The sequence below is a fragment of the Ursus arctos genome, unplaced genomic scaffold (assembly GCF_023065955.2).
Source record: "Ursus arctos isolate Adak ecotype North America unplaced genomic scaffold, UrsArc2.0 scaffold_3, whole genome shotgun sequence".
Classification (NCBI taxonomy): Eukaryota; Metazoa; Chordata; class Mammalia; order Carnivora; family Ursidae; genus Ursus; species Ursus arctos.
In genome coordinates, this window is record NW_026622985.1 from 59,864,499 (window position 1) to 59,892,192 (window position 27,694).

Below are 27,694 nucleotides of genomic sequence, written 5' to 3' on the forward strand. Positions count from 1 at the left end.
AGTCTGGGCAGGCTTAATTGGGTTTTCTGCTTAGTATCCCACAAAACCCAAATCCAGATGTCAGCAGGGTTGGGCTATCTGGGGGCTCTGGGTAAAGATTCTGCATCCAAGGTCGTTGAGGTTTGCAAAATCAAGTTCCATTTGGCTGTAGGACAGTTTACCGTTTCCTTGCTGGCATTGGTCAGGGGCCTCTAATTCAGGTTTGCTGTAGTAATTAGAGTCTGCTGCATTCCTCACCTTGTAGCTCCTTGTAGCCCTGTCATCTTTAAGTCAGCAATGGCACAAGGACTGTTACATAGGCCTAGAATCTCAGCTCCTACATTGCTCCCAGCCAGAGAAAAACTCTGGCTATTCTGATTTCATTAAGAACATCCAGATAAATTCCCTTTCCTTGTGCTTGTAAAATAATCTAATCACAAAAGTAAAATTCATATTTACAGTCCTGGAGATTAGCGGGAAATCTTGGGGCCGTTTTAGAATTCTGTGTAGGACAACTATAATGATTGGCAGGATGCCTTGGTGAAGGGAGGTCTGAGGGTTTGTAATGCCTTCCTGGATGGGAGTGGAAGATGCTCCACTTGAGGGGAGATGTTTGAGAATGAGGATTTGAATAAATGACTAACTTTTGGTTTGCTAATTAGCTTTATGGGCTCAGTAGAATTTGGAGATGATGAATTTGTGGGGATGCCAATCTATATGGCTGTGTGATTTTCCTTTTTAAAGATTTTATTTATTTATTTTTTTTAGAGAGAGCGAGACCATGTGAGTGTGTGTGCATGCACACAAGCGGGGAGAGGGGCAAAGGGAGAGGGAAAGAGAATCCCAAGAAGATTCCACATCAAGCATGGAGCCCAATACGGGGCTTGATCTCATGATCCTGAGACCATGACCTGAGCAGAAACCAAGAGTCGGTTGCTCAACTGACTGAGCCACCCAGGCGCCCTGTGATTTTTCTCTAGTGTCTGGTTATGGATGCAGAAGAAGTTTGAGGTTTTTCTGAGAAAGCAGGGCAAAAAGACCACAGGTCAAGGGAGATGACAGGCTTAAGTAATGGGACTCTGGGATCAGGCCAGAAATAAAACATAGAGAAAACCAGATGAGGGAGTAGGGACAGCAGTTACCTTGCAAGGGTTGGACGAGATGGCCAGATTTCCAGTTATAGCAGGAAGTGGAGGAAGGCTCCATTAAGAGGCTAAAGATACAGAGCAGTGGTTCTCCAAGTGCGGTTCTCAGACCAACAATGTTAGCATCATTTGGGGACTTGTCAGGAAGATTCCCAGGTTCACCACAAACCTACTGAATTAGAAACTCTGGAAGTCTGGGAGCACAGGAATCTGTGTTTTAACAAGCACTATAGTTGATATTGGTGCCTCAAGATTTGAGAATCATTGATGCAGACTTTCATATTGTTTAAGAATACTTTTATCATGAATAAGATTCCAGAAGGACAGTAAGAAATTTCTAGAAGAGTTCTGAGATGAATAGGAAACACTGAGACCTACGGGAGGGGACAAATGGCCCATGTTCTGCATGCTGACCTAGGATGCCGAGGATAAATATAAAAGACGCCGGAGTTAACTGGCCTTAGAATTTTCAGAAAACACAAACCTTGGCCCGCTGATTCCAATCTGTACCAGTGTGTTACTCATGCACTACTACTTCAAGGCCAAGACTGGGAGCATTATTGATGAGAAGGAGATGGGTCCATTCTGGGACTGGATTGACTGTTTTTTAAAGAAGGGAGAATTCGACCCTGAGGGAAGGAGGACGGAAATGGGAGAAGAGTTATTGGGCCCCTGAAAACAGAAACAGCCTCTGTTGAAGAGGGAGGGACACCTGTGAGGATGATCTATCTCTATATGGTTCAGTAAAGAACGAGACTTACCCTTAGCGGCAGGCACCACACTGATGGGCTATGGCAAAAAGAGAGAGGAGCACAGTTGGGCTGTGTTTAACCAACAGGAAGATGAAGGAAGTGAGGGATATATTTTGGGAGGTGGGTAGCTGACCCCATATAATAATTCTCCTATATTCTTAAAATTTTTCTGAGTCAAAAAAAAATCCTATATTTATTGTGCTGTATAAAATATTTTTGGAAGACCAAACAAGAACCTGGTAAAACTGGTAGCCACTGGGGAAGGGATATGGGTAGCTAGGGGAGAAAGGAAGAAGGAAGAATTTTCATGAGTAAACCTTGTGTACCTTTTAAATTTGGAGCACGTGCATGTATTATTCAGAAATAAAAAATAAATACATTTAAAAAATAAATAATGAGCTTTTATTATCCTGGACAACAGAGAAAAGTCAAACCTGAAGTCTCTGGGAACTAAGTAGCGCCCTGGGGACGGGAAGGCTGCAGCAGCACCTGGAGCTTCCTCAGAGACTCATGCCCAGTCCGGCCACCCTGGCGGGGGCAGCTCGAACAAATCACAGACTGTAGGCATCAGGGGAGGACGACGCTGAACAAAGCTCTCCGGCCTGAAATCAGCCGCTGTCCAGAGCTAGCACCTGGGAAAGTACAACTCACCCTCCTGGGGTCACATCTTTGCTGGAAGGCAGGTGAGAATTCACACGCGTGACACCAAATACCCTGCTCTCTAGGCGGCTCTCTCCTAGTCCTCCCCGATTCCACATCCTCTGGTCTTTGGCCACAGTGTCTGATTTGTGAGAAGAGAATGTTGAACGAGTCAAGTCGTTGTCAGTCCGAGTCTGAACTCTCATTCGACTTGGAAGACTTATGCTTTCGTTTCTTCTTCTTCTTCTTTTCTTTCTTCCTTTTCTTATGCTTTTCTTTCTTCTTCTTTTTCTTGTGTTTCTCTTTACATGCTGAGGAACTGGAACTGCTCCCATCCTCATCGGAGGTAGAATCCTCCAGTAACTGTTTCAACTGCTGTATCCTAAACATAGAGGATTAACCAAAGAACCAAATTTAATTCGAAAATAAGGTAGATAAAAATGATATAAGAGCAGCAGTGAGGGTAAAAAACATCATGAACCACTACCTTACTGAAGACAATACTGATTTTTATTTCTGCATGTTTTCCCCATTCTTGTCCACACCTGTGCCTCTTTGACAGGACTGTAACCGGTGTACAAGCCATTCTGTATTCTTTTCCTGTCCTAACTATTTCTGCATGTTTCTCCAGTCCTTACTATGTAACTTCAAACAGATATCTCCTTTCCTTCATCACCGCCCCCCAACCACCCACAACCGCTCAAGTTCATACTAGGTAATCTACCTCCTTAACAATTAGAACTCCGTGTAACCAGTTTGAGAAAAACAAACTCTCTGCTTCCTTCACCCTATCTTTATTCATGTCTAAGGATAATTTTTAACAATAGCTCAGATCCTTACAGATAAACTAAGTTATCCCCCATCAGGGTGTGAACAAGTGGGACCAAGCCCACTGCTTTAAGCTAACCCAAGTGGAACGAGGCTGGCCTGCCGATTCCCCACCCACTGGCCTTTCCCGTGATGATTCCTGCCTTCCTAATAGTTCACAATTGATGTACCATAGTTACCAAACCACTCATCTCATACTGACACGGGTGTTTCCAACTTTATATAATTTCAGACTTTAAGAGGGTATCATCACCAGGACCATCTCACCTTACATCCTTCTCATGTCTTTTATTCTCTCGTATGATGTCATACATGGGATCTTCATGTGCCTTTAGAATGAAAAAAGGTTAAGGTTGCATTAGGCTCCATTGACCATCGGTTAAATAAAAATTAAATCCATATTTCACTGAAACCAGTTTTTTTTTCCTGTTTGGTATAATTTTATATTTAACAGATTCTAATCCTTGCTAAAGGTCACCATCATTTCAAACTCAAGGAAGCCACAAAAAAAAGATTTTCCAATTATACGTTTTGAATAGCCTTCTTAAGGATATCAAACATGGCAGAATCATTATTAAATATTACTCAAAGTTTGAAATACTGAGGTAATTTCTTTGTTCTGTGTGGACAGATGATCAAGAGATATTACACAAGCAAGTTAGAAAATGATATGTAAGAATGACTCATGTATAGGTGCACAAAAACATATGTATGTGCCCAGAAAGAACTGTGGCAGTATCCTCATCAAGCTACGTAATGCATTCGCTCTGGAGAGAGGCAATACTGGACTTAAAAAAATTGTGAAAAACCTTCCTGTAACATGCCAATTTTGTTAAAGCAAATATATTCTCAAAATATTTGTATAATTTAACAGTACTTACTTAGAATATGACTACACATAGACTGAATTTTATGGTATGTGAATTATATTTAAAAATGTTTAGTAAAAATTTTACATATTAAAGATAAAAAAGTTAAAAATACCTATATTCTTACCAGCCAGAGATATCTACTGCTAACATCTTAGTGTGGTTCTTCCACTCATTATTCATAATTTACAAAAAATTATATATGTAATTCTGTTTTTTTTCCCTTATGTTTTCATGTACATTTCCCCATGATACTTCACATTCTTCCAAAACATAATTCTTAAAAGCTGTATGACTTCTGTGTTACAGTACTTATGTTGCTATGCTGGCCATTGAAGTTGTTTCCTATTTTCTTTAGTATATTTTTGAGTCACAGATGGAATTCTGAATAATTCCTTATATATTCATAAAAATTTGTATATATTGATTTTCATTATAGCTGTAGGATCTATTCTTAGAATTTAGGTTTCTGAATTAAAAATATATGAATTTGTTCATTTTTTAAAGAGTTATCACCAGTTTATCTGTAAATTGGGTACTGTAAAATTGCCATTCCAGGTATCATTGATTTATCCAGAATATTTTGTCAAAATTTTTAAAATGAAAGTACAATTTTTAAAATGTCTTAAAGTCCTGGCATATGGTGATAATGCCAATCTCTCTGGTAACAGCATAATTAAACTGACAGAAACAGTGACTGAATGATGAGTTAACAGCCCTGGGAGGTGATGGTGAAAATAAAGTGGGAAAATGACATCTATTTTACTGTCAGGCAAAGAGGATATATCATTTATACATACATATCTAGTTTATAATAGAGACTTAATATTTACACAAAGACTGGGAACTAGAATGATTTTAGTTATGAAACAAGATTTTTTTTACTATAAGTAAAAAGTGATTGAATATATAAACAATGTCTTTCAGAAAAAGAAATCAGTGCTCCCAGGGCATAAGCAAATAACACTTTAATAAAAGTTAATTTTTTGCTAATGAGCTAATTTGTCACAAATTCAGTTTAACAGAGTTAATACCAGATACTTTGGCCAAAGGCCCTGGGAATGTATTTCATGTTAATCTCCATTTCACTGGTCAATGCCTGAGTCACTAACATTCACCACCTCTGGTAAATGTAAACTGAAACTCTGGGTTTTACTTACTACTCTGAACTGTTCTAACTTTTGGTTGCCTTTGATAAAGAAAGGGCATTCTTTGTCGCCTGTTCGGTGACCATACCGTTTACAACGCCAACCTAAAAACAAAGAAAAAGGATATATTTCTGTAAGATGATACAGTTTTACTTAATCAAGATAAAGTATCAGTAGATCATACTAAAGATATTCTTCATTAGATTTCAATTCCCAAAGCAAATGCAATTAGTGGATGAACCATGTAAGCACCAGAAAACAGAAATCAATTGCTTCCTCAAGCATCCTTTGATCTTGGGTTTTAGAAATAAGCCAAGTAGTTACTAAGCAATCCTGTGCAAAAATCAAAGTGTGATTTTTAAAAAAAGTGTGTTAATGGCTTGAACTGTGTTGCCCATCGCCCCCCATTATGTTGACTGTCCTAACCCCTTGTACCTCAGAATGTGACCTCATTGTGAGAGGGGATCTTTCGAGAGGCCTGGGACAGATTCTTCCCTCAAAGTCCTCAGAAGGAGCCAACCCTGCTCACACCCTGATTTCAGATTGATAGCCTCCAGAACTGTGAGACAATATATTTCTGTTAAGTCACCTGAAAGCCCACCATAAACAAGAAAGGTGAAAAAAATAAATAGAAAACAACAATTTGGAAGAAATAACATTAGGGAGAAGAAAAAATTAACATCCTTAGAGAACATTTTGCAACAATTAAAGAATTAAAAAATCATAGAAGAAAAAAGAGCTTTTGGAATTGAAATAAAAAACTTAAGGATTGGAAGCTATGTTGATGAAATATTCTAGAGAGCAGAAAACAAAAATAGGAGAGAAAAGATCAGGAATTAGAAAATCAATCTAAGAAGCCCTTCATCTGAATAATAGAATTGCAAACAGAGGGGAGGAAATAATCAATGAAACAATTTATGAAATTTCAGAACACTGGGAATAAGATGATCTCACAAGCTTCTAAGAAGGAAGAATAAAAAACAAAAGACAACAACAACAAAACAGGTTACATCAAAGCATCCAGAATCTTCATTGCTTTGGACTTATCAACAGCAATTCTACAAATGAAAAGGCAATGTAGCAATGCCTTCAAAATTCTAAAGGAAGTTTTTTTTTTTTTTTTAACAATTCTAACTAAGTAGCAAACTAAAAATACAGAATAGAGATGTTTCCAGAAAAATACAGTCTTGAAAATTTTATCTCCCATAAACCCATTTCTCAGCTCCTGGAGAATGTGCTCTACCACAGCAAGAGAATGTAACAAAAAAGACCCAAGGTACGGCAAATATGAGATCAAACACAAGAGGGACGTTAAGGGAAACAAGAGTGAATGGTGAAGGAAGGTCCCTGGGTGATAGCACGGCGAACAACTCTCTTCAGGAGGAAAAAAACTAACGGAATACCTCAAGCATCTGAAGAAGTTGAATTAGAAATCAGTGCACAGAAAAAAGCAAAAACAAGAACAACAAAAAGACAACTGTTAATTACAGGACAAACAAAACATTATGCAGGATGTATGAAAGGAAATGTAATTGGTTTAGTACATGATTCAATTATGAAAATAATCATAAATATACACAAAAGATTTATTTAAATTATGATATAACGCAGAGGGAAAATGGGAGATAGAGTATGTATGAGGTGGGGTGGAGGCACAAAAAAAGAGCTGAAAATCTTCTACAGTAAGAAGTCAACAGATAAGAGACCTGAAAAGTCAAGAGGCAGGAATACAACCCTGTTAATTAGACACATGGAGATAAAAAGTTTAAGTTTTATTTAAATAATCTGTACACCCAATGTGGGGCTCGAACTCACGACCCCTAGATCAAGAGTCATTTGCTCCTCCAACTGAGCCAGCCAGGTGCCCCCAAAAATAATCTTAAGTGAGGTTTACATGGTTAACTTTAGGGTGAGGCAAATGAGGAAAGGGACTAGGAACTGCTACTTTAATTATGTCCATGAAGAATCTTTCTACAAATGTCTTTAAAAGGCAGCAGTACCCTTTCTTCAAATACCAAATACCACTTAAGCTGGATGAAGGTGTTGCGGCCGTGGTGGGGTGGGGGTGTGCATGCATAACACACCTGTTCTGGACCCACCCTCTGGGGCCCACAGCTCCTCTCAGGTTACACGGATGAAATCTTAACACCACTGATGGGGGGGTGGGGCTGTGAATGACGAGGCAAGACCCAAAGGGACCCTGTCCTTCATGGCATTTCTACAATGGAATATCCTTTTTGTTATTGGAATATTACTGAAGAGTGAACTCCAAAGGCAGCTATGGTCCTGTACATGAACATTAGCCTTGGAATCAGAAGCCCTGGAGTCAAAGCTCTGGTCTCCCTCTTACCTCAGACCACTCACTAACACATATGCAAGTCAGCTTCCTTAACTATAAAACACAGATTATGCCTTGACTTAACAGGCCTGCAGTAAGAACAAATTAAAAAAAAGAAGTAAACGTGCTTTGTAAATCATGGTATATAAGTTGTGTGTATTGAGGACTGTTACTTGCAACCCTCCCATGCTCACACTGCATAACTTTGACTTCTTTCCCCAGGGGCATCCAAAGTCCTTTCGTTGGTGCGTGAGCCAGAAATTCCCTGGCATGTTCGTTCCCTGGTACATCTGGTATACAGTCTTCTGGCTTAGTCTCATCTTCCTAAAAAAGGAAACAACATGTACACAACATGGCAAAAAAGCATGGAATCCTCTCCCACCTGCTTCAGAACACAGCACTGCCTGGCTTTCGCAGGGGTTTGACAAGCCCATGTCATCTTAAGTTCCCCTCTCAAGTACTAGAAAGAAAGACAAATTATACCTGACAGAAAAACCAGAAATAAATGTACCAGAAGAACTATATCATGAAGATGATATAGCTATTCTTAGAGAAATATTACTAGTATTGTTCACATAGGGATGATTTGTGAGCTCCAATTCCTGATTCTAGATCACAAAAATTAGATTCAGATCACAAACTTTTCTGGTACCTTAAAAGCCTTGTGGAATGAAGCAAAGCATAGAATTAAGCAAGATTTCCTGAAATAATAAAAATAACATGTTAAATTAAAAAAGATGATTATCTCTTGGAGGCCACTGTCATGCTTTATAATCTCACACCTGCTGTATTTATGAAGTGTGCTTTCACTACCAAATAACTTCATTATACAATTAAGGTGTTATTTTTTTTAATGTCTGATTGTTTTCAGTTCCCATGAATATTAAATTTATAATGAAAGGTTTTGTAACAGTCTCTTTTCATTGAAGGTGAGCAAGTAGAAAGCTGTCTGGCCTCCACTGAGCCCTCTAGGTCTCCCTCCCGCAGAGACTGGACTCTAGGGCCAGGTGCTGCTGGGGGGTGGGTGTCCTGCACCAGGGGCTGGACTAGAGGACCTACCAGTCTCCTCAGACACTACTGTCCTCTGAGCTGATGACACTCAGGAAACCAGCAGCAAGGCAGAGAAGGAGCACAGCTGTGAGAAGATGCAGCCACAGCAAGAGAGAGAGGGAGGGAGAAGAGGACTGATGGCTGAGGAACACGTGGGCCTGCCACCATTTCTTAGGGAACAGACACACGGCTGATTACATTTCTACAAAGGCACAGGCTGGACACAGAAAGCCCAAAGTGTATGAACCGACCGGCATCTGCAGGGAGAAGCGGGGTTACCATAAAAGGACGTTCAAAACCTTATGCAACAGGTTTTTGTAACAAGTTCCTGAGTCTGAGCACTGAGTCAAACATGTCTAAGAGGATAACCAAAGGCACAAACTTCACACTGACCTTGATAAGCCCAGGAGGAGGTTTTTCATAACTAGAAAGGAAAAGAAAAAACATCATCAATCATGTTAACAGGAACATAACACATTTTAGTGAGCAAAAAGCAATGGCAGGCCAAAATAAAAAGGATACTTTTAGTAAAACCTTAAAACTATCCTATATCTAAAGCAGTTAATAAAATATGCCCAGCAGTCAGGGAGCCCATATAAATAAACTGATGCTACACCACATCCTGTGGAGATCTAGAACTGAAATTCACTGAAGCACTAACTAGGTGTCTGAGCACAGTGATTTTATTGTTGAAGAAGAGAAAGCAAGAGATTGCAGGGGAAATGTGAAGAAGACCTGTGAGCTCATCATGGTTCCAAACTGTCACCGTTGTCAGATTATTTACCTAGCATAACTTCCACTTACTCAACTGTAGAGGCCCTTGGCGGGGGGGAGGTTGAGAAATCTTTTCTAACTTGGCAGGGGGGAGCACAGGGGGCTAAGAGCAAAGCTGGAGGGGAGGGCCTGTTGCAGGGGATGGCAGTGGAGGTGATCTGCCCTTGAGCCTTCTTCTCCCATTTCCCTGAAGCTCCTAGTTCAAATCCTGCCCACCCACCCTGCCTGCAGGGTGAGCCGTCTGTTCCTCAGCTCTCTGACAACCCTCTGTGCCTGTACTGACCTTGCCGACTCGGGGTCCAGGACCGTTGCACGGTGCCTGGATGACAGGCAGCATTCAGTAAACAATGCTGCTAGACTAAGGGGATGTATGATGTGTGGGAATGTACCTTCCCTTCGAGCTCTCAGATCCCCCCCTCCCAAGGTTCCTAAGGGAATATACACATCATGCTTATGCTCCCAATTCATTTTCACTTCCCATCACTCTGCCGGAACTGCCCCTAAAGCTTCTGGATTCCCAATCCAGAAAAATCATTAAATGCTCATGTACATTTTAAAAATTATTTTTTAAATTGAGATATAATTGACAAAGGACACTATTACTTTTAGGTGTAATAATGCTCGTTTTTAAGTGCTGTCACACTACTGGGAATCAAACACACTGGACAACCAGTGTTGTCCCCTCTGTAAAAAAGAAGAAACTGAGAAATCAAGCAGGACAACTGAACATCTTAGGTCTTTTCAATGCCTCTATAAAGAACATTTTACTGGGAGAGGGTATCTGGGCAATGAGGGCTGGTTTAAAATTGCGTTTTTTTTTTAATTTTTATTTTAATGTTTTTTTATTATGTTAGTCACCATACAGTACATCCCCAGTTTCCGATGTAAAGTTCGATGATTCATTAGTTGCTTATTAACACCCAGTGCACCATGCAATACGTGCCCTCCTTACTACCCATCACCAGTCTATTCCATTCCCCCACCCCCCTCCCCTCTGAGGCCCTCAGTTTGTTTCTCATAGTCCATAGTCTCTCATGCTTCATTCCCCCTTCTGATTACCCCCCTTTCTTTATCCCTTTCTTCCCCTACCGATCTTCCTAGTTCTTATGTTCCATAGATGAGAAAAATCATATAATTATCTTTCTCTACTTGACTTATTTCACTTAGCATTATCTCCTCCAGTGCTGTCCATGTTGCAGCAAATGTTGAGAATTCGTTCTTTTTGATGGCTGAGTAATATTCCATTGTATATATGGACCACATCTTCTTAATCAAGTCATCTGTTGAAAGGCATCTCGGTTCCTTCCACGATTTGGCTATTGTGGACATTGCTGCTATGAACATTGGGGTGCACATGGCCCTTCTCTTCACTACATCTGTATCTTTGGGGTAAATACCCGGTAGTGCAACAGCTGGGTCATAAGGTAGCTCAATTTTTAACTTTTTAGGGACCTCCACACTGTTTTCCAGAGTGGCTGTACCAACTTGCATTCCCACCAACAATGTAGGAGGGATCCCCTTTCTCCATATCCTCTCCAACAATTGTTGTCTCTTGCCTTGTCTATTTTTGCCATTCTAACTGGCGTAAGGTGGTATCTCAGTGTGGTTTTGATTTGAATTTCCCTGATGGCTAATGATTTTGAACATTTTTTCATGTGTCTGTTAGCCATTTGTATGTCTTCATTGGAAAAGTGTCTGTTCATATCTTCTGCCCATTTTTTGATTTGTTTATTTGTTTCTCGTGTATTGAGTTTGAGAAGTTCTTTGTAGATCTTGGATACCAGTCTTTTATCTGTAGTGTCATTTGCAAATATATTCTCCCATTCTGTGGGGTGCCTCCTAGTTTTTTTGACTGTTTACTTGGCTGTGCAGAAGCTTTTTATCTTGATGAAGTCCCACAAGTTCATTTTATCTTTTGTTTCTCTTGCCTTTGGAGATGTGTCATGAAAAAGGTTGCTTTGGCCGATGTCGTAGAGGTTGCTGCCTATGTTCTCCTCTAGGATGTTCATGGATTCCTGTCTCACATCGAGGTCTTTCATCCATTTGGAGTTTATTTTTGTGTATGGTGTGAGAGAGTGGTCAAGTTTCATTCTTTTGCATGTAGCTGTCCCAATTTTCCCAGCACCATTTATTGAAGACACTGTCTTTTTTCCACCAGATGTTTTTTCCTGCTTTATCACTGATTAGTTGCCCAAAGAGCCGAGGGTCCATTTCTGGGTTCTCTATTCTATTCCATTGGTGTATGTGTCTGTTTTTGTGCCAGTACCATGCTGTCTTTGTGATCACAGCTTTGTAGTACAGTTCGAAATCCGGCATTGTGATGCCCCCAGCTTTGTTTTTCCTTTTCAACAGTTCCTTGGAGATTCGGGGCCTTTTCTGGTTCCACACAAATTTAAGGGCTGTTTGTTCCAGTTCTTTGAAAAATGTCGTTGGTATTTTGATCGGGATGTCATTGAAAGTGTAGATTGCTCTGGGTAGCATGGACATTTTAACTATGTTAATTCTTCCGATCCATGAGCACACATCTTTTTGTGTCTTCCTCAATGTCTTTCAAGAGTGATTTATAGTTTCTAGAATATAGGTCCTTTACGTCTCTGGTTAAGTTAATTCCAGTAATGTATGGTTTTTGGTGCTATTGTAAATGGGATGGATTCCCTAATTTCTCTTTCTTCAGTCTCATTATTCATGTACAGAAATGCAACTTATTTCTGAGCATTGATTTTGTATCCTGCCACGTTACTGAATTGCTCTATAACTTCTAATAGTTTGGGAGTGGATTCTTTTGGGTTTTCCATATAGAGTATCATGTCATCTGCGAAGAGAGACATTTTGATTTCTTCTTTGCCGATTTGGATACCTTTTATCCCTTTTTGTTGTCTGATTGCTGTGGCAAGGACTTCTAGTACTATGTTGAATAATAGTGGCGAGAGTGGGCATCCTTGTCATGTTCCTGATCTTAAGGGAAAGGCCTCCAGCTTTTCCCCATTGAGCATAATATTTGCTGTAGGCTTTTCATAGATGGCTTTTATGAGATTGAGAAATGTACCCTCTACCCCTACACTCTGAAGGGTTTTAATCAGGAAAGGATGTTGTATTGTCAAATGCTTTTTCTGCATCAATTGAGAGGATCATATGGTTCCTGAGTCTTTTCTTTCTGATATGATGTATCATGCTGATTGATTTGCAAATGTTGAACCACGCTTGCATCCCAGGGATGAATCCCACTTGGTCATGATGGATAATCCTTTTAATGTACTGTTGGATTCTATTAGCCAGGATCCTGTTGAGGATTTTGGCATCCATATTCATTAGGGAAATCGGTCTGTAATTCTTTTTGATGGGGTCTTTGCCTGGTTTGGGGATCAAGGTAATATTGGCCTCATAGAATGAGTTTGGTAGCTTTCCTTCTGTTTCTATTTTTTGAAATAGCTTTAGGAGAATAGGTCTTATTTCTTCTTTGAATGTTTGGTAGAATTCCCCAGGAAAACCATCCGGTCCTGGAGTTTTGTTATTTGGAAGGTTGTTTATCACTGACTCAATCTCTTCATAATTAATTGGCCTCTTTAAGAAATCAGTTTCTTCCTGTTTCAGTCTTGGTAGTTTATAGGTTTCCAGGAAGGCCTCCATCTCTTCCAGATTGCTTAATTTATTGGCATATAGCTGTTGATAAAAGTTTCTAATAATCCTTCCAATTTCATTGGTGTTGGTCGTGACCTCTCCTTTTTCATTCATAATTTTATTAATTTGGGTCCTTTCTCTATTCTTTTGGATAAGTCTTGCCAGCAGTTTGTCAATTTTATTGATTCTCTCAAAGAACCAGATTCTAGTCCTGTTGATCTGCTCTACTGTACTTCTGGTTTCTAATTCATTGATTTCTGCTCTAATCTTGGTCAAGTGCTTCCTCGTGAGTGGATTAGGCCTCCTCTGTTGCTATTTCAGCTTCTTGAGGTGAGAATATAAAAACTGCATTTTAGATTTTTCTACTCTTTTGAGTGAGGCTTGGATGGCTATGTATTTCCCCCTAGGGCTGCCTTTGCAGTATCCCATAGGTTTTGGACCATTGTGTTTTCATTCTCGTTGGTCTCCATAAATTGTTTAAATTGATTTTTGATTTCCTGGTTTATCGAGTCATTCCTGAGCAGGATGCTTCTTAGTCTCCAAGTGTGTGAGTTTCTTCCAAATTTTTCCTTGTGGTTGAGTTCTAATTTCAGAGCGTTGTGGTCTGAGAATATGCAGGGGATAATTTCAGTCTTTTGGTATCAGTTGAGACCTGTTTTGTGTCCCAGAACATGGTCTATTCTTGAGAATGTTCCATGGGCATTAGAATAGAATGAGTATTCTTTGGTTCTGGGGTGTAGTGTTCTATATATATCTATGAGGTCCAACTTGTCAAGTATGGCATTCAAAGCTTTTGTTTCTATGTTCGTTTTCTGCTCCTGTGCTCTGTCTATTGCTGATAGTGGAGTGTTGAGGTCCCCTACTATTAACGTATTTTTATCTATATGTCTCTTTATTCTGTTTAAGAGTTGGCTTGTGTATCTTGCTGCTCCCCTGGTGGGGGCATATATATTTATAATTGTCATATCCACTTGTTGGATACATCCTTTAAGAATAATATAGTGCCCTTCTGTGTCTTTAACTATTGTTTTTAGTTTAAAATCCAATCTGTCTGATATGAGAATTGCTACCCCAGCTTTCTTTTGAGGTCCATTGGCGTGAAAGATGGTATTCCATCCCTTTACTTTCAGTCTGAATGTATCTTTAGGTTCAAAATGAGTCTCTTGTAGACAGCAAATGGATGGGTCATTTCTTTTTATCCAATCTGCAACCCTGTGGCGTTTATGGGAGCATTTAGGCCATTTACATTGAGACTGATTATTGAGAGAGATGATTTTAATGATGCCATGTTGCCAGTAAAGTCTTTGTTTCTATAGATCGTGACTTTCTGTTCTGTATCACTCTTGGGGCCTTTTTACTTTTATAGAACCCCTCCTTAATATCTCCTGTAGGGCTGGTTTCATGGTTACGAAATTGGTCAGTAACTGGCGATTCTGGAAGGTCTTTATTTCTCCATCCATTCTGAATGACAGCCTTGCTGGATAGAGGATCCTTGGCTGCATGTTTTACTCTGAACGAGCTTTAAAAATGCCCCCCCCCCCAACCCTTTCTCTCATTCCAGGTCTGTGTAGACAGGTCTGACGTAATTCTGATGCCTTTGCCTTGGTACGTGAGAAATTTCTTTGCCCTGGCCGCTTTCAATACTGTATCCTTGGATCTAATATTTGCGAAATGCACTATGACATGATGTGGTGTAGGTTTGTCGTGGTTGAGCCTGGGAGTGGTCCTCTCTGCCTCTTGGACACGAATGTTTGTTTCCCTTGCTAGATTAGGGAAGTTTTCAGCTACAATTTGTTCAAATATCTCTTCTAGACCTCTGTTTTTCTCCACCCCCTTGGGGATGCCGATGATTCTGACATTGGAACGTTTCACTGAATCAGTTATCTCCTGTAACCTACATTCCTGTGCGTGGATTTTTTTGAGTCCAGATTCTATTTTAGCTTTTTTTTCTACTAACCCATCCTCCAATTCGCTGACACGTTCTCCTGCCTCATTCACCCTGGCCGTCAGAGCCTCTAGTTTTTACTGCATTTGACTTATAAGATTTTATTTATTTATTTATTTTTATTTATTCAACAGAGATAGAGACAGCCAGTGAGAGAGGGAACACAAGCAGGGGGAGTGGGAGAGGAAGAAGCAGGGTCATAGCGGAAGAGCCTGATGTGGGGCTCGATCCCGGATCGCCGGGATCACGCCCTGAGCCGAAGGCAGATGCTTAACCGCTGTGCCACCCAGGCGCCCCTGCATTTGGCTTATAGAATTTTTAATTTCTGCCAAATTCACTCTCATTTCCGCCCTTAGAGATTCCATATTCTCATTAACATTTTCGTTAATACTTTTTTCAAGTCTACACATCATCTTGACCATTGTTACTCTGAATTCCATTTCTCATAATTTGGTTATATCCATATCCGTTAGTTCTGTGGCAGAGGCCACAGACTCATTGTCTTTTCTTTGCTGGGGGGGGGGGGATTTCTCCTTCTCGTCATTCTGATGAGGAGAGGTTGCGGGGTTGTCCAGCGCCCAAATTATTGACCGGGACCCAGGCCGTGCGCCCTTGTTTTATAGAGATCTTAGGGATGTGGTCTTCTTGATTTTTCAGGCTGGCTTCTGGGGGAGGGGCCTGCCACGCCGATACTCAGGCAACCCTGTTTGGGTAGAGTCTCCGTGTCCCCTGCGAGGGGCGATGGGGATGGGCACACCGTGAGCCAGTATTTCCAGGCTTTTGTTCTCTGGCAGCTTTCCCTAGCGGTTTGCTGTTCCTCAGCCTCTGTCTCAGAACAGAGGGATCGAGGACCATTGTCCACTGATGTTCTGGCCACTTTAACTCTGTTTCTGTTGGTGCTGCTCAACCCCGCAACGTCCCCGGGATGTGCCCCCCACACCCGGCGTCCCAACCCTCACTTCCAGGGCCGGTGCGTCTCTGTCCTTTGTGTTTCTAATACCCCCAGCCGCCAGCTGCCCCCGCACGCTCTGAAGCTCCGGCCCTCAGTCTGGTGTCGCGCGTTCCCGGCTCACGGTCTCAGTCTGCTCTCTCGCGGGTACCAGTCCCCGAGTCCGCCTGCTCCCCAGTGCAAGTGGCTACCGCTTCCCGGCGCCCGAACGCAGCGGCTCCCTCCTCCTTCCGTTTATCTTCCGATATCTGTGCGCGGTTTCACGGCTCCCCGCTTCATACCTCAATACTCAGCGCTGGAGATGCTCATTCATAGAGATCCAGATGTATCTTCCTGTGTCTTAGGCTGATTCCGTGGATGTTAAGGCTGGTCTGGTACCTATCCAGCTCGACTCAGGGGACCGGCTGAAAAAGGGGTCCCCTAATCTTCCTTTATCTTAACTCCTTTAAAATTGTGTTTCGACTCCAAAAGCTTGGAAATGTGGGAGTCCCAAAATTGGTGCACACAGGTGGTGACGTCAGAGGTGATTAATTTTCTGAATTTTGTATCATAAAAATGGCTCACTTTTAGCACCAGAAAAACATTAATAAATGTTAAAATGTTAAAACATGTATCTAATAGCCAAATAGATATTGATTATCCCAAAAGGAATGTAGGGCATTCTATATCCAAACTATATCCAAAATAGTTTAAGTTAGTAAAAAAAAAGCAGTAGGGTAAAGAACAGTGTACTTGGTGTGCTTCCATTTGTGTGTATGGGGAGGACACTACATGTACATACGTATAAACACAGACATGGCTCATTATGAATAGATCACCTCTGGAAGTATACCTGAGGGAGGGACCTTTATTTTTCACTTACACTTATTTAAATGCAAATATAGCACCTCAAGTTTTTTCATTACAAAAGAAAAATGAAATCGATGGAATCTTGCTAAGCCCAGACTAATTTCCCTCTGAAAGAAAAACGGAAGTTAATTTGAGATTACGAAACGTAGAAGGGCCAAAAATATGCTATTAGCAGCTCATTTCTGCTATAGTTATATAGGCTGCATTTTTGTTTTAAAGTTTCAATGTTATTTCTGTAATTTTTTCAAGAATTAAATCTGCACTCTAGCTCTACCCAACTTGATATTTTCCTCCTAAAAAAAAAAAAAGAACGGGTACAATAGGGGAAACTAAACTTAATTCTCAGGCAATACTGACGGTTCAACTTGAAAACTTATTCATTGCAGAAGTTTCCAGTCAACAATTATGCCAGGCATAGTGCTAAGTATCAGAAAAGAGAACTAAGGGCATAGAAAACTTGCTTTTGTTCAAGATCCCTGGAAAGAGCAAGACAGTGTATTCCCCAATCCATGGATTTATTTTCCTTGAATAAAGGACATCAAACTCATTATTAAATCACATTATTTTTGTTATTTGACTCTCTTTATAACTGTGCAACTGCTTGTTTTGGTTTTTTGGAGTGGAGAACCCCCAAATTCCAGCTGTAACATTTTCCAGTTCTAAATGAATGTGGTCTGGGGGTGTTAAAAAGAAAACCGCAGGCCCAAAATGGAGCCACTTAGGCCATGTCACCAAACTGGGCTAATATATACTCTAATTATAGTTTCAACCTCCTCCATAAATGTAGTCTTAACCATCCGCAAGAATTTTCTGATCAGTACCAATAAACTAATCTGTCCCATGGGCCCCCTTAATCCCCCCCCCCAAAAGATGAGGTAATCTACATGACAAGACTCCCTGCTCTTCCACCCAAGGGAAAGGGACTTTGCCTGGAACAATCCTTTCTTTTCTTTTGCTAATAACTTCATTCACCACCCTCCTTATAGAAATCTTCCATTTTGTACAACTCTTTAGAGCATCTCTCTACTGTTAGATGGGATGCTGCTGGATTCATGAAACAATAAAGCCAATTAGATCTTCAAATCTAATTAGGTTGAATTTTTGTTCTTTAACACAGGTAAAAAAAATTTTTGGTTTGAATTCTGATTCATTCTCACTGCTGTGTACTTTAGACAAGTTATTTAACCCTTCAGAGCCTCAATTTCCTCATTGGTGAATATGTCACGGCAAATATCTCATCTCTGGAAAAGGCACTTCACAATGCTGGCTTCTGCTCCTTCCGTTAAAAGCAAGTCATTTCTCTCAGCAGCCTCAGGAGGCAGCTCAGGACTGAAGCACTGGCATCACAAAGGCCGAGATGTGGACGAGCAGAGAAGCCTGGCCACCCCAAGCCCGGCTTCACATCTTTTTATAGATCTGTAGCTTTACAGGGATTTGCCAGCTGCTCCCAAGTGGAGGTGGGCAGAGACCTGGTAGAGGACTTCCCACAGACGCCATCCCCAGCTGGGCTTACTCCCTTTCTAGGCCATGGGACTCAGAGACTCCTCTTCCATATCTGGGTTCAGGGATCACTGTCTTTTCCCCCATGTTCGTGGTACATCAGCATTCAGCCAAGTCTATCCCCATTCTCTTGTGAGGCTCATAAAATATGCCTTATTACAGATATTAAACTATCATGTTAAAATCTCAGAATAAGGAAGGGCAGGCCAGGGACTCTGACATCTTTTTTCTCCAACATCAGTTCCAACATTTTTCCTCATTGATTCCAACAGTTGGAAGCTATACCAATTAAAAGGAAGCTATACCAATTAAGAGGCCGAACTGGGACGATTACCCAGATCTTGTGACATCTGGAGTTCTTTCATTGAGCTGCAACACTGTTCTACGTCAGCAATGCATTTCTTGTACTAACAACTGTTCATGGGTTAAATAAATCGTGCAAACGTACACAGCCCAGAGCCCATGTGCTCACTTGTACATGACTGTCAGTATATGTTTAGCTGAATCCTGCAATTATTTTAGCACCATGTTTGTCACTAGACAACAGAAAACTCCAGGAACACTTTAAATTCAGAGCTTGAGAACAATTTGATTTGGGCACAAATAATGTTGTAAATCTAGTTTTCCCTAAAATTTTCCCCCCACATTGCTCATTTATCCACTTTTTTTTAATTACAATAAAATTTATATACCATACTTCCCTCTGTTTTGACAATATCCTCCCCATCCCAAAGCAAAATACTATGAGGTTAGAGGAAGGTAGTAACAAGGACCACGACCTCATGCCCTCTCTGAGGCAGGGGTTGGGTTGAGTGTGCGCAGATATTAAATGCATACACGTCTGGTTGTTGATGCTGGGAACATCCATGTAGCGACAGATAATTCTAAGGAGTCTGCGAGGGGAAATGTCAAGCTAGGAGTCCACATCTGAGCCAACCCTGATATTCACGAAGTTAATGGGAAACAGAGTTATAGGGTTTTTAATCACGGATTTTAGCAAGGATAAGCTTCCATCATTCTGGTTTGCAGACCAGGAATCACTTTATTATAGCAGAAAACTTTCCCTGTCTGTGCTCAGCGGCACCCAGGCACCAAACTGGCCAGGCCCTCCTTCTTTCTGGCCAGGGACTGAACTAAGAGAGACCCAGAAACCTGAGAGATAGGAAGCAAATTCTGAGGCTGGGTGTCTGTGTACTCAAAGAGTGTCTTAAACTCTTAAAGGGACTTGTACCTCTCCTATAAGGAGTAATACATAAGCATTTTAGCCCAGATCTGTGCCTTAACCTTGTAAACCTCCAGGGAAGGACTCATTTTAATACTTCAGAACAGCTGCAAAGTATGGCAAGACTTAATGATTTAATATTTTCTTTATCCTGAGCCTCTTCTTATGCACCAACTTTAAAGACCCTTCAGAATAGATTAAGTATTGGAAGTTACTGAGGTTAGGGAGAATTGACCAAGGGAAAAGTGAAATGTTTTTCCTTTGGCCCTTATCTTAAGATGTGAAAGAAAACAACTTTAGTAGGTGTGATACTGAGACTTATAATAAGAAATATGTTTTGGTCTTCACTGTTCTGGCACACAGCTCCTAAAACCTTGTAATTTCCTCCTCCCCACTCGTGTTCTCGCTCGCTGTCTCTCTTCCTCTCAAATAAAAATCTTAAAAAAAAATTCCAACAAACAAAAAACAAAACCCCAAAATGGATTTCAGAGACCTTCAAGGTTGAACACGTGGAGGTGTGGTGTATCTGGAGAGGACATGGAAGCTCCATGCCCCTTCCCACACACCTTGCCCTATGTATTTGCTCCATCTGGCTGCGCCTGACCTATAACCTTTTATAACAAATCAGTAATCAAGTAAATAAAATGTTTTCCTGAGTTCTATGAGCTGCTCTAGCAAATTAACCAAACTAGAGGAGTGTGCTGGGGGAACCTCTGCTGTACAGACAATGGGTTAGCAGCAACCTGGACTTGTGGCTGCCAACTAAAGCGTGTGGAAAGGGGTAATCTTGTGAGACTGAGCCCTTGACCTCTGGGTTCTGATGCTGACTCCAGGTAGACAATGTCAGAATTCAATCTGTAAGACATGTAATTGGTGTCCTCTGAGAACAGGAAAATTTCTTGGTGGTGTTGGAAAACTCCCACACAGTTAGAGTAGTACTCTTAGTATGAGTGTAGAAAAGGAAAACGGGAGTGTTTTTTCCTTTATAGCAGATGAGGGATGAGAAATGCTATGAATCGTTACAGCAAAGAAAACTTCCCTTTGGCTTCATCTCTGGATGAAGGATTGTGATGGAGGCTTCTCCACTCTCATCCTCGCCATCATTACTCCAGAGTTTTTCTAAAGGGACAGAGGAGGACTTAGTTCCTGAAGTTGTTTTGGGTATAAACAGAATTGACTTTTTAGATATGATATTTCCAGAGCAAATACTTCCACTATTTTCCGGTGGAAAGCTGTGGCATGCCATACGCTTAGGCCTCTCTTAGCAAGAATAATGAAAATTTGCCTATATTAAGATGGTGATACAGGCTACCAGCCATTCCTTAGAAACATTAATGCTATCTTTTATGGATTGGGACTTAAGGGAGCTTGGAAGTGAGGAAGTAACATCTTCATCAATACCCAGTGATCCAACAATACTTTCTTTTGCCACAGGAGGTGTACGAATAACATGTGGCCAAACTAAAATTCACATTCCTGAAAAATATGTATAAGCTTTTGCCTAAGTGGAAAAGGAATGTGATGAGAACTGACTACACATTTTGAAATCTGTTATTATTAGCAATGTACTTCCCTAAAAAGTCCATTTTACAACTGTTTCTCCAAATTTAAAGGAACATTTTTCCGAGGCTTGACAATTCTTTAGTTTATTTAACATGTTAAAAAAGATATTTCTCAAAGTCTAAAGTAATATTTAACTATTAAAAATATTTAACTATTAAAAATAACAGATCTGAGGGGGTGCCTGGCTGGCTCTGTCCGTAGAGCATGTGACTCTTGATCTCAGGGTTGTGAGTTTGAGCCCCACACTGGGTGTAGAGATTACTTAAACAAACAAACAAAAACCAACCAGACCTAGAATGGGAATGTGTTTATTGTGTAGTTGGCTTTTGCGCTGTGACAGTTGAGAAGTGTGCACTCTCTGTAGTTAATCCTTAGAATGAAAAAAAAAAAAAGTTGGTGGAGGCCCATTATTTTGTACCATCTGTGAAACCTTGCTATTGTATCATTCAGACTGTAATAAGTTTCTCTGAGCAGTATGAAGACTAAATTTAGATAAGAGAGGAAAAACTTCATCTTCCCAATAGGGTATGGAGAAAGAAATCTTTATTTTGCCAAGTACTTAAAAATACTCTTGTATTTCTGAGTGCTGGCACAGGATTTCTTTTGGAAGAGTCCTTCATGTAAGCATGTTGTTCCCACAGCTTGCTCCTATGGGGTGGAAGGCAGAGATGAAACTGCCACATATATACAGAATCTCCATTCTGTTATGTCCAGCAGACAAGGACACTTAACAATAGGGTTGGAGCATGGTTAGAGTACAGGGTGGAAGATTCAGATGCCTGTGGGGTCCTGGCAGGTATGGTCAAAAGGTAAGAAGAGGTAAGGTCAAGTGTAAGAAACTGACGAGAGGAATGTGAGGGGACCTAACCAGGGCAACCAGGGGGTAAAAGAATTTGAATTCAATTTGTAAAAAAAACCCTTATGGGGCTTCCCATTTTACATGGCTGGCTGGACAACTTAGTTATTTGCCTTTCTTTTCATTGCAGTCTGATATCCCTACAGTGAGACTTACCAGTCAGTAAACCAGCACTTTTGCATTCTCTCTTTCCCAACTGCTCCCTCCAAAATAGCTTTATCATTAATGCCTTACTCTTAATGGGGGAAATCCAAGGATGCCTGCACATTAGGAAAAAAACCTCCAAGTGAAAGAAATCACAAGAAAAGGCAAAGAAGATACAGACAACAAAGAAAAAAGCAAATGAAAAAAAAAAATTAGTATCCTCAAAGATGACAGATTTGTTATTGAGGAAACAATAGGATGCTATGAAAAAAGAATTCTCAGAATAAGATCTCCAAAGTTAAAAATTGAAACTTAAAGTGCAATGGTGGAAGGATTAGAAGATAAATCTTATAGAAAGTATAATGAAAAGAGGATCACAGAAGTCTAAGAGTAAGAAAAAACAAAATGGAGGGAAAGAAATTAAAACACAGATCATATATGAATATTAGATACCCACGAAGTATCAAGAAAATTAAAAAACTGAAATCTGGTGAGAAGAAGTTCACATCATGAAACTGCAAGGGGCATGTGGGTGGCTCAGTTGATTAAGTGTCCGACTCTTGATTTCAGCTTAGGTCATGATCTCAGGGTTGTGAGATTGAGCCCTATGTCGGGCTCCCCACTCAGCTGGGAGTCTGCTGGAGATTCTCTCCCTCTCCCACTCCCCTCAGTGCATGCTCTGTAAAATAAATAAATCTTAAAAAAAAAAAGAAACGGCAAAATACTAGATATAAAGAATTCTTTAAAGCTTGCAAAAGGGGAGGTAGAACAAGTTCCTTATAAAAGAAAGGGAGTCAGAGTGGCATCAGATTTCTCTGCAATACTGGGAGCTAGGAAATGGTGGCATACCACCTTTGAAAGCAAGTGAAAATAATTTTTAGCCTAGAATTCTATACCTAGCCTATCTACCTATCATGTCTGAGGGTAGGATAAAGACATTTTCAGATATATAAAGACTCAACAAATTTATCCCAATGCACTTTCTTTTTTTTAATACAGATTTTATCCACTTATTTGTCAGAGAGAGATCGAGAGAGCGAGCACAAGCAGGGGGAGCGGCAAGCAGAGGGAGAAGCAGGCTCCCTGCCAAGCAAGGAGCCTGATGTGGGACTCGACCCCAGGACCCTGAAATCATGACCCGAGCCCAAGGCAGACACTTAACCAACTAAGCCACCTAGGGACCCCATCCCAATGCACTTTTTATAGGAAGTTACATAATATACTCCAACAAAATGAAGAGAGAAAGAGGAAGACACAGGGTCCAAAAATGGGATCCAAGACAGGAGAGTGACGAAGGCAGTTGTACACCAGGTCTAGAATGTAACCAGAGTGTACTGGAGAAGAACAGATGGAAGAGCCTTGGTTTTAAAAACAAACTGATAGACTGTCTGATATGTAGGAACACGTAGAAAAAGTACTCTCAGCTTTTAGAGCCTTTCAAATAAAATTAGCAGCAGGTAATAGGAAACTTAAGCAAATGAAAAAAATCGAGGTGCTTATTAACTAGACGAAAAACAACTGTGCTAGAAAGCAAAACAAATCACAGAACACCCTTTGGCTCAAAAGTGAACAATACTAATAGTATAATAATGCTAATACCCACTATTGATTTAACAAAAACTATCATGGCGCTGTACTGGAAAGATGGATGCAAGAAGGGTAGGGAAAGAGAACTAAACCCTCATGTATGTGACTTGAGGTTTATAGGTAATGTCTATTGTTCAATCTATAAAAGCAGCATAAACATATAATTTGGAAATAAGTCCTTAAGTCCCAGAAGAAAAAAACATTTCCTTACTGTAAATTTGATTAGGAAGGGTTCGAGGGAGGGTTGCAGGGAGTATGTGGGTGACTACAGAACAGGATGTGAACCACTATTTTTTGAAATTAGTCTCTTATTTGATGTTTAAACTACAGTATTACTCTAAAAGTAAAAATCTTGATTTAAAAGCAAACAAGTCCCTGAATTAGCCAAACCAAATATGTCAGCAGCCCAGAAAGTTTAAATACCTGAAGTGGAAAAATCCAACTGATTTGGGAAACAGACACCGCTTTAGTTTTGCTAGTTTACAGGTCAGTGTATCCTTGATCAGGTTACTTAACTGCTGAACCTGCATTTCCTCATTTGCAAAAGGAGGTTATAATCTCTCTGATACCTGAGTGCTCTGTGAGCTACAAAATAAATGTACAGTGTTAACCAGTATCTGGTACCCCTACAGTTAAAGATACTGAGGGTCAGACTGGGCTGTGCGAAGCTCAGGCTTATGCTAGGGAAAGATATTTGAAGATCTGCATGGTCTAGGACATGGCCACAGAGGGTCCAAAGGGGCCAGGACTGTTGTTGCTAGTAATGCAGCGCCTGTATCCTGCAACCACTGCCTTACTGAGGTGAAATTCAGCTCAAGGGTCACACTGAAAAGAGCAGTCCAGCCTCCAACACTGCAATGCATTTTGCGTCAAAGCTCCCAGGTTAATTATAAAGAATCTGAATCCTTTGAGGACTTTTCCTTACATGATCATCTTAGGTTAGGTGATCCAAGTGCCTGAAATAGAAACGAAGTATGTATTGAAGAACTCCGTGAGCACCAAACTTGTAAGTTGGCCAGCGAAGTACAGAAAGACGGAATCACAGAGACGAACTGGAAGATCATGAATCCACCTCCCACCTGATGTTTCAATCTCCTTTACAGCCTGCCCTCCTCCCGCGGGTTATGGGCTCTCTCCCTGAACCCGCTGGAGCTGGGGGCGCACGGTGGCCCTTTAAGTCAGGCCATGCTGACCAGCAACCACAGGAGACTCTGGCCGTAATTCTTTTTGTTGAGCTGGAATTGGCCTCTTTGTAGCCCCCACCCTTCGTGCTGGTAAAAACCCGCAGGACTAGAGAAAAAGTCTCCACTCTCTTCCACCTCTGGGATCTTTAGGGACAAGTCCTCATCCCATTCTCCAGCCCCCCCCCCCCCAAAGCACCAACAGTAGAGGACGGCGTGTTCTCTTCCCTTCTTAGCAGCAGATGAAGAGAATGGGGGTTTTATGCGGTTCCCGGGGGGCCCTGTGAACCGACCACTCCGAAAGGGCAGGACGGCAGCGCTCACTGCACCTGCCGCGTGTTCAGTCCCCAAATCCCCGCCGAGCGCCTACTAAGTGCCGCAAGGTCCTCAGCGCCAAGCAGAGCCCCGGCCGCACACCCACCTCGGACTCAGAAATAAAGCCCAAGCTTCCCTGCCGGCCCAGGCCGCTCGCCGCGCCGGGGGAATGGCCCTTCCCTTCCCGCGGAGGCGCGACTAGAAGTCCGGGTGCCAGCGCCGCACGGGTCCCCTGGGACCCAGCCTCCCGCGTCCCCGCGGTGCCGGGCCACCCCGACCCCGCGCCTCGCGGAGGAGGCGCCGACTCACAAGGACTCCAGGTGTTTGAGCTGCTGCAGCTGCTGCGCGTCGTGCCGCCGCCGCTTCTGCTCCCGGCGCCGCTGCAGCTCCTGCTCGGCCGGCTCCCGCGGCCGCCGCACGCTCCCGGTCCCCGCGTTGTCGCGCCCCGGCCGGGACGACATCGCTACCCGCGCGGCTGAGGCAGCCCCGCAGCGCGCCTGAGGCGGCTTGAGGCGGCGAAGACGGCACTTCCTCCGCGCCGGGGCCCGTCGGCCCAGCAGCGCCCCCTCTCGCCGCCCGCCCGGACAGGGCCCGCTGTCCCCGCCGGGGCCTCCTGGTCCCCGCCTCCCGCCAGGCCTCCCCGCCGCCTCCCGCGTCGTGGCCCCAAGTCCGCGCTGGGAGCGCTGGGGCCCCGCCGCCAGGCCGGCCGGGGTCGGAGCGCGCCCCCTGCCGGCGTCTGCTAGCTAGGCGGGGCAGGGGAGGCCTGCGGGGTAGCCCCGCCCCCCCCCCCCCCCCCGCGCGCCCCTTCCTCGGGAGGCCGGGGACCCGTGCAGGGCCGCTTTGCGGGCCCCCTGGCAAGACGCGGGCCGGGGGGGGGGGGCGCTAGACGCGGGCTGCTGCTATGTGGTACTGGGATTCACCCAGCTTTGAAGAAAGCAAACTACCCCAGAGAAATTCTCTAATCTTCAGAGCGTGGTTAAAACGTAGTCAGTCTACAGTGTATCTAGACAAGGTTTGGGTGCTAGAAGGAAAGCTATAGACATGAGTGTTATGTGCTGGTTATTGAGCTAAGCCCATAAGAAAAAGTAGATTTATTCTTTAAAAACTTACTAAGTGCTGTTATTACCCTTACTTTATACATAAGAAGGAGACCGAGAGAGTTAATTAACATGTTCAAGGATGCAGAAGTAGGAAGTCATGGAGCCAGGTTGCGAATTGTTAAAGGGCTTAACTAGGTTGCATTTTGTAAATGTATCTGATATGTGAAGTTATGATCACTGTTTTAGCTTTAACATAATGGAAGAAACCACAAAGGAAGTAAAAGTGACAGCATAGGGAGTATTTCCCTCAAATGTGGCGTTCATTATAGTTAATACTTAAAATATATGAGAAGCTCCTTCATATTTATTAGAGAGCATCTAAATGAAGGAGTGCACAAGGGTATGAATAGAAACACAATATTACACTGATGGGTCCTAGAGCTTGGAAATTAGGTTCTCCCCCTGGAGGGAAGAACTGGTGCATAAACCAATCTAAAAGTTGATGTAAGTTACCTGAACCAGTAGGTGCCCCATAAATACCCTGGTTGGGAGGTGTTCAAGTCTGGTTTTCTGGGTCTCCTAGAGGTTTGATGAACTACCTGATTCCCTTGAAACTAGCTTTTGTTTAACCAGCTAGAATGGATTCTGTTGTCTGTGACTAAAAAACTCTGTCAGAAACAATGTTTGATTGAGGAAGAGGCAGAAGCAGACCACCTGCTCATGCAGGGCTCCATCCCAGGACTCTGGGATCATGACCTGAGCCAAAATCAAGTCAGATGACTAATCACTTGAGCCACCCAGGTGCCCCGCAAAGCTAGTGTTTAAAATTAACCTGGATATCCTGATACTAAAGGAATATAATGGTAGTATAATTCATTATTTAGAAACATAAGGTTTCCTTTTTACACTTTAGAACCACCTCTTACAGTTCTCATTCATGAGAGGTGAGGATACTCAATAACTCAGTCATTTGAATGGTGAAGTCCTTGGTCCCAGCTTGTGTGCAAGCCCCTGCTACTGGTGCAATTCCACATGTTTGAGCACATCTAGTCCATGTTTGCGGTGAGCTTTCCTGGATCCTGATAGTATCAGGGCCCATTGAGTCTCCTGAGCAAGAACCCACTCACTAATGGTCATAGGCATCAGGCACCCAAGCTTGCCAGCAGCAAAGCCACCCGAGGAGGGAAGAAAGAATTCCAGTCATTGGGTCAGTGTGAGCCACTCAGATTTATCTCTGGTATGTACCATGGAGTTGTCTGAACTCTGGGGAGAGCCAGAAGATGTAAGGTTATAAAGGTGAAGGAAAGAGCCAATAAAAATTTCAAAAACATTCATTTATTCATTCATCAAACACTGAATTAGACCTGCTATGTGAATATGTTCTGAGTGCAGAGGAGAAACCA

At 42.1% G+C, this 27,694-nt stretch overlaps 1 protein-coding gene across 2 annotated transcripts; it reads right to left on the reverse strand.

The window, feature by feature from the left end:
* Nucleotides 1-2,255: 2,255 nt before the first annotated feature.
* On the reverse strand, nucleotides 2,256-25,763 carry LOC113262545 (retinitis pigmentosa 9 protein-like). Of its 2 annotated transcripts, XM_026508994.4 has the most exons (6): nucleotides 25,561-25,763; nucleotides 9,142-9,172; nucleotides 7,893-8,022; nucleotides 5,373-5,464; nucleotides 3,611-3,672; nucleotides 2,256-2,897 (listed from the first exon to the last, which is right to left on the reverse strand). In XM_026508994.4, exons 1-6 carry the CDS (start codon nucleotides 25,710-25,712, stop codon nucleotides 2,699-2,701), a joined length of 666 nt encoding a protein of 221 aa, XP_026364779.1. In that variant the 5' UTR covers nucleotides 25,713-25,763; the 3' UTR covers nucleotides 2,256-2,698. The 2 variants fall into 2 exon arrangements, with proteins under 2 accessions (XP_026364779.1, XP_044243402.1); XM_044387467.3 differs by lacking the exons at nucleotides 9,142-9,172; nucleotides 25,561-25,763 and adding an exon at nucleotides 8,351-9,118.
* Between the last annotated feature and the right edge of the window lie 1,931 nt (nucleotides 25,764-27,694).

Bases quoted from the DNA above. Each gene is read 5' to 3' on its own strand.
- LOC113262545 (XM_026508994.4), bottom strand. From the start codon at position 25,712: ATGTCGTCCCGGCCGGGGCGCGACAACGCGGGGACCGGGAGCGTGCGG. The intron at 5,465-7,892 runs GTGAGCATGGGA...CTTTGTTTTTAG, and splicing joins AGAAGTCAAAGTTATGCAGT to GTTGGCGTTGTAAACGGTAT. The intron at 2,898-3,610 runs GTGAGATGGTCC...CTCTATGTTTAG, and splicing joins AGACATGAGAAGGATGTAAG to GATACAGCAGTTGAAACAGT.